Source organism: Venustampulla echinocandica, assembly GCF_003357145.1.
Source record: "Venustampulla echinocandica strain BP 5553 chromosome Unknown scaffold_5, whole genome shotgun sequence".
Lineage (NCBI taxonomy): Eukaryota > Fungi > Ascomycota > Leotiomycetes > Helotiales > Pleuroascaceae > Venustampulla > Venustampulla echinocandica.
In genome coordinates, this window is record NW_022474210.1 from 771418 (window position 1) to 778207 (window position 6790).

The window sequence follows — 6790 nt, forward strand, 5'->3', positions numbered from 1 at the left end:
GAGCCAGCTCTCTACGAATCGACCTCCATGCCCTCTCCCTCACCCTCTCCTTCTTCTGCCCCTTCCGTTACGAGGCTAAGCCATTGCTGGACGTCTTGTCCATCAAATAGCTTAAACCCCTCAATGGCCGTCATACCCTCACCCCTCACACCCACAACACCCACACTGCAATTCTCAACCGTCAACTCCTTATCCTGCGCCAAACTCTCCTTCAATGCCCTCAGGCCATGTGCAATCAACTTCTCTTTCCCACAATCCGCGAATTTCTCGAGATTCCGCTCTAGGTATGTCCTTGCCATCTGACTTCTTGCCCCAATCGCACATGCTACCATCTCCTGCGTCATGCCGCTGGGCTGGAACTCGAACAAATGTGGTCCAGACTCATCAACGCCAGCGACGAGCAGACCCACGCCGTAGGGCCGCTTGCCGTAGTGTTGCGTGTTGGTCTGCGCCCTGTCGCCAATGGATGTTACGAGTCTGGAAACGGGAATTGCGCGACCGTAAGTCAGGCGCGAGGAGAGGGATTGCTGTTTCATGAAGTTGGAGAGGACGCGGGCGTCAGATGCCAGACCGGCGAGGGAGAGACCGAGATGCTCATCGATGGCAATGATCTTTTTTTGGTAGGAAGAGAGTTCTTCTGCGTTGCGCTGGAGGGACATCGTCTTAGCCAGAGCTCTGGGGAAGAATGGGGACTGCTTACCTTCACTGCAACGAGTACAGCATGCGTCTTGCTCACTATTCCCACAACAACGCTACCCTGCTTCACTGCTTCAGATGCATATTCGACTTGGAATATTCGACCTTGTGGTGAGCTTATTATAACCGTCAGCTTCCATTCTAGCGTCTGTAGTTTCTCTAGCTTCCATCACTACTCCGCCGCTCAAAGTTTCCAAAAAGGATGTGTGAAACCACATAAATATCTGGTAGGAGACTTACAAGGTAACGGAATCGTTGTCATAGTTATTTCTGAACATCTTGACTTGACCTGCTGCTCCTGTGCTGGCGCAGCGTCACCTCAAACTAACAGATCAGATATTATCTAAGAATGGAATTGTCCAGCGCAAGGGGCTTAATATCGTAATGTGCGAGCGTGATTTATCTTTGTCGTATTGATGGGAGGGTTGTGTTGAGATTGAACGAATGTGCTCGTGGTTGGTACTGTACGTGGTAGAGGCAGACGCGGTGATGAAGCTCCCAGGGCCTGCAGGGGTTGAGAGCTCTGGAAGCTGCAGCCTCGTTATTAAGGCCAAGAGCCTCACCAGCCGCCAACGTCGTCAGCTCCTAAACCGGCCCCAACTACCGTAGCATCACGAAACAACAACCGCTGTGACCAAACAATACAAGATACACATACGCAGAGTTCTCCCGAGGCAACAACTCGCCGGATTGAGCAACCGCCGCTACTTATCCACAACGTGAGAGCACAGCCTTGGAGTGGGGAAGCACAGCGGTTCAACGGGCAAGACGAGGCGCATCCACTGGGACCTAAATACAATACGATAAAACCTCCTCCGCGAAGATCTCGCGGCCCTAAAATCCAAACCTCATGATGACCGCCGGATTAAAAACCATCATCTCCCTCTCCTTCGTTCGTTCCCCCCGCTTTCACTTCTACTCTCCGTCCCCCGTAATGAGCATTCTCGAGCTAACACTGAACCCCAACCTAGGTCCTAGCAATCGGCTTCCTCCTCGTCATCCTTTCATGTGCCCTATTTAAGCAATACCTCCCCCTCCTTGTTGTTGCAACATATGTGTTAGCTCCACTACCGAACTGGATTTGTGGACGATGCGCGAATCCGGACGATTTTGGTGATAGCGGGGGTGCGAATGCAATTGTAGATTTCGGAAGATTCTGTACGGGGTTCTTGGTGATCATGGGAATTGGTACGTTTTCTCATAGTCATTCGAATATCCTACCTTTTGGCGTTGGGTGGGACACAGGAGGCGGGGTTGGCAACAAAAAGGCTAATGAATTTGTATAGCACTCCCAGCTGTACTGGCACATTCGGAAATTATCCGCATTCCTGCCATGATCATGTCTATTATTGGGGGGGTGCTCATCTACGGCACTGTCATTAGCTTCGGGCTGTTCTTCCAAGAGGAGCAGGAGTTCTAGACAACCCAAACTCGAGAGCTAGTAAGAGCCGCATGCATTAATACCGGATCAGCCATTAGGAGCCGAGGGGATGATAGGGGCTAGGAGAAGAACATAAATAAGTATGCTTGTATCATATCATGAGGTTGAGAGACCGCAATTTCGGGGTATCGTCTATGGGATTTCAATGAAGTTATGCCTAGCAAGCTGATATAGGCGACAAGGTTCCCTGTATTGAGTGAAAGATGTATTTGTTCTATGAGAAGAGTTGTCTATTGTTTCTAACTGGGTATCGTTGAGTGGAAAGAGGAGCCCAGATATTTTAACGCCACCCCTTCAACCCCAGATACGTTGAGTATCCCCCGAATCGCTCTAAACATTAAGTACCCAAAAGTCCGAATCTATCCTCCCATTTATAAAAATCTATCAGAAACAGAACACTTACATGCCGCACCCGCCGTCGAATCTAAATTTATCAACCGAGCAAAAATCATCTAAAAATTCCAAGGGTGCCGTTCAACTTAGTCTGCATCTCGTCTCTCTCATTCTCTGGCGTGCTTAGCGCCGTCACCGCGCCCCCAGCACCAATATGCCAGGTCTCCATTGTCTTCTCATCCGTCGAGGAAGTAGTATCTTCGTCATCCCACCGGAACATGCTGCGAATTGTAACGCTCCAGTCGCCTCTCCCTCCAACATCCATGTACCCGACGACCCCTGAATACAGACTCCTCTCCCGGCCGTCCTCGAGCTCCTGCAAAATCTGGCAACTACGCTTCTTTGGCGCTCCCGTCATACTGCCCGGCGGTAGACTCGCAGCCAGCACATCCATACCCGTATATCTAGTCTTCCTCGCTGTCTCGATTTGCTCATCAGACATGTGGTTCTTGATCTCAGCGCCGAGTGGAGGAGGAATCTGGCCCTCGACCACGGATATCATCTGAAAGACACTCTTGTATTCCTCGACCACCATCAGCCGCGGCACGGCTACATTCCCACTCCCACATACGCCGTGTAAATCGTGCCGGACTAGATCAACAATCATGAGATTTTCTGCTTTTTCTTTGGGTACATCTAGAAGCTCAGTGGCAAGAGCGAGGGTGTTAACGGTTGGGGATTTTCGAACTGTGCCTTTCATGGGTCGAAGCTCGCATTTGCCTTGTGCGTCCCATTTTAGAAAGCGCTCTGGCGAGCTGGAGACCAACGTTGCTGAACCGAGGCGGATGAATGAAGCAAAGGGGGCGGGTTGACGATTGCGTAAGGTTTTGTACAGGTTCCAGGAGGGCTCCGAAGTGGTTGGTGAGTGTTTGTCTGAGCTGATAGGGGATTGAACTTGGCGTTGGCGAGTTACTGTGGTTTGGTCTGTCAGACAAAGTTCGTAGGAGTCGCCGCTTCGGATGTACTCCTGGCATCGGCGGACTTTAGACTCATATTCTTCATTGTTGGGTAGGCTGATGGATGGAGGAATATCTTTAAGGACTCCATGGACTAGGCTCGGTGTTGAAGAAGCCCCGTTCTGAAATGACCCCGCGACAAGATTTTCCAGCTTGGAAGCCACCTGGTCCATCCGTTCTGTGACGTGCGGCTCAGCTGCCTTTGTAGCCAATTCCTGGATATAAATGGAGCCCTTTACATGGTCAACAACGAGACTTCGGCTAACCCAGGCAAGTGATAAATCAGGGCGGGCGTGTTGCCTTCCATGCCCTTTAGGCGTAACAGCAATACCTTCCAAGCCAAGCTCATATGTCGTGTAGCCCATAAATCCTCCCCAGAATGGAGATTCCTTATTGCCATCACTCACTTGTCTCTTCTCTAAATATTGTGCAAGGAATGGCCAGATTCCTCCAAATTGGGGTAAATTTGTATCCAATTCAACGGCCTGTCCCGAGGAGCTTCCACTTGGATATATAGCCGATAATTTATTGCTGTTAATGCTGTATTCAAATCTCAGGCTATCATCGACATCCAAAGCAATGATGCTATACCGGCCTCGTACATCTGCCGAACCCACAGATGTTTCGTACGTATTTGACGATTCCAGAATAATCTGATCTTGCCGCATATTCTGGACGGCTTCGACGACATCTGCAACGGAGATGTGCCCAACCTTATCGACAGTGCGGGAATAGTAAATCAGGTTGTCACGACTCTGACCCAATGCATTGCTCCGGTGCTGCATGGAGGGGTGCTCAGCAGAAGGGAAACTTGCCGAGCCATTCAACATCGGGCGAAGATGTTCGGTTCGGCTCAACAGACTTTCCAGGGTTGCAGAATCCCCTTGGATAGGGCTCTCCACTGCATTCCGGTTCCAACGATGTTTTTTATTCCACAAATTCACCTGCTTGAACCAATTCCCAATAACCCTGATACTCTGCTGATTGGTACATATCGACTCCGGGTGATACTGTAGCCCCCAAAATGGCTTAGTGCAGTGTCGTACAGCGACCAACACCCTGTCATCCTCGACTCCAGAGTTGCTTCGCTCAGAAAGATCACTCTCAACCCAGGCCAAAGGAACCAGCTCTGGACATTTCTCTAGGGGAATCCACTTTTGGGTGTCCCAATTGCCATTCGCAATCGAGGCTTGCCCAATGTCTGCACACAAACTCTGGTAGAGTGTGGCTTGGATTGTTCCCACGCCGGCAAATATCGAGTCCTTGTCCTTCGCTCCACAGTCTCCAACATGGCTGACCCTCCTTATCATCCCATGCTGCGGACCCTTGAGTCTCTTGATATCCCCACCAAACTCCAAACACAAGCTCTGGAACCCCAAGCATATCCCTAGGACTGGGATAGTTCCAGCCTCATTTAACCTCCATATTCTCCGAATGACTCCGACATCTTTCTCTTTGGCTGGATGCCCCGGCCCAGGGCCGCATACCACAGCAGCATAGTGGTTTAGTTCCTTAAGCAGATCCTCATCGGTGGCAAAGACGGGATTATCAATCTTAATAGTCCGGACGGAAGCATTGAGGGTCGTCTCGAGGAGGGAGATGATATTGTTGGAGAAGCTATCATAAGCGTCAATGAAAAGTATCAGGGGCTTTGGGATCTGCATTGCAGATCCTGTTGTATCTTGTAGCCTTGCACGAATTCACGTCATTGAAGGGCAAAAAGCCCAAGTCGGGAACTTTTTTGAGTTTGGAAGCGGTAAGTCGCGGCAGAATCGCCATTTCCAAGTTAGCGGACTATTTCAGTGTCATACTCGTACTCGTACTCATAATGAACAAAAGGCTCAAAAGAAATGTATCTTTCTCAACGTCAATGCCCACCCAGAGTAGCGTACTATTTCGTACCTTACCAGAACGTGTTTAGAGGCTGTGTATACAATTGTAGGTACTGCTCATATAATTATATGATTGGATGAGTCAACACAGTACTCATGAAGCCTACTCTTGGACGCTGATTTGCTCGGAATAATCTTGAGCTCTGCTTTACTTTCCATGAGTAGCACATTCTGACTTCGATGTCCTTGGTTTGCGTGAGATAGGGGTGTTATTGAAATTGCGTATTTGGAGCTTCGCGGTCTGTTCAAAGTGAATGGCCTAGCTATCGAGGGTTCTGCGTTCAACAGCGTTTCTCCTTCTCTACGATTTCCAACTCCCAAGATCTATGGTGCAAGCTTTGGTAGAGGAAGGTCAGACTATTGATGGGGGTCTGTCATTCTACGCGTCCAATGGCAGCATCCCCTCACTTGTCTGTGTTCATGGTTTTCAATCCGCTGCTAGAATTGGTGCCTACGTTGTCTCGCTCACCTCTCATCATCTGGCTGGGGGCTGGATGGGGGCGATGGTCTACTACGACTAAGTGATGACGACGGAAGGCTAGCAGTAACTTATAGTAGAAGATAGCGAATACCAGCTACGGATACATGGCGAGGCTCTATGCGCCTCTCGTTACTATATTACTATATATCGATCATGGTCTAATGATTAGAGTCAAGCTGACGCTGCAGGTTTGCTCTGGATTTGCAGCAAGGTTGCATTTAAGTTCAGGAGACAGCTTTCCGTTGAAGCATTGGAGACGTACCAAAGTACTCAGGGTAACTACTGCAGTCTTTCTTTGATATCTCTCCAACGAGGTTGATTCTCTATATATATTACTTTCCAACCTGGCGGTATCTTACAACATATTTCCATTTACAGCAAAACCATGGTGACCGCCAAAGATGCCCAATTTTCCCAGTCCCAAATAAAATGCATTTTCTTCCAGGGATATCACACTCTCCATATGGTTGTTCATGAACCAGCCGATCACAAACGCCCCATACACCACATCCACATCATATTATAATCGAATAGGACAATTTGTCGAAGCTAGAGCCAGCATCTATATTAAGCAGTTCAGTATGTGGGTTCCAAGTTGAATATAGCTTGGGATAAGTGGACGTACGTTTTGACGGTGAAGTATTTAGCAACGTCCAAAGCCCGCCGTGCCTGCGGTTCGTTCCGAGACAGATCGGCAACAAAAGCACTAGTGAGAAAATCAGTCATTATTCCTCTGAGCGTGACTGCAATAAAAACTCACAGCTGTCGCCGGTTCTGGAATAGGCGCAGCCATGACGCTGACAGCCGCTGCAACGAGCACCGCGACAATTGAAAACTTCATTCTGATATATGATAGGAGGGAGATTGGGAATGGTAGGAAGTGGCTTATGCAGTAGTTTTGGAAATCTGGACAAGGAAGGTGGAAACGAAA

The 6790-nt window shown here is 49.1% G+C and overlaps 3 protein-coding genes across 3 annotated transcripts; 1 reads left to right on the forward strand and 2 right to left on the reverse strand.

Annotated features, from left to right (window-relative positions):
- Window positions 1–11: 11 nt before the first annotated feature.
- On the reverse strand, window positions 12–974 carry BP5553_07177 (Proteasome subunit alpha type; the record flags this gene model as incomplete). The annotated part of the gene is made up of 3 exons (XM_032015800.1): window positions 12–647; window positions 701–812; window positions 937–974. The coding sequence occupies 3 exons, from the start codon at window positions 972–974 to the stop codon at window positions 12–14; spliced, it is 786 nt and encodes a 261-aa protein (XP_031868069.1).
- Window positions 975–1549: 575 nt separating this feature from the next.
- BP5553_07178 (Vacuolar protein sorting 55) lies at window positions 1550–2116 on the forward strand (the record flags this gene model as incomplete). The annotated part of the gene is made up of 3 exons (XM_032015801.1): window positions 1550–1588; window positions 1668–1884; window positions 1983–2116. 3 exons carry the CDS (start codon window positions 1550–1552, stop codon window positions 2114–2116), a joined length of 390 nt encoding a protein of 129 aa, XP_031868070.1.
- Window positions 2117–2585: 469 nt separating this feature from the next.
- Window positions 2586–5150, reverse strand: BP5553_07179 (ADC synthase; the record flags this gene model as incomplete). The annotated part of the gene is made up of 1 exon (XM_032015802.1): window positions 2586–5150. One exon carries the CDS (start codon window positions 5148–5150, stop codon window positions 2586–2588), a length of 2565 nt encoding a protein of 854 aa, XP_031868071.1.
- Window positions 5151–6790: the final 1640 nt, after the last annotated feature.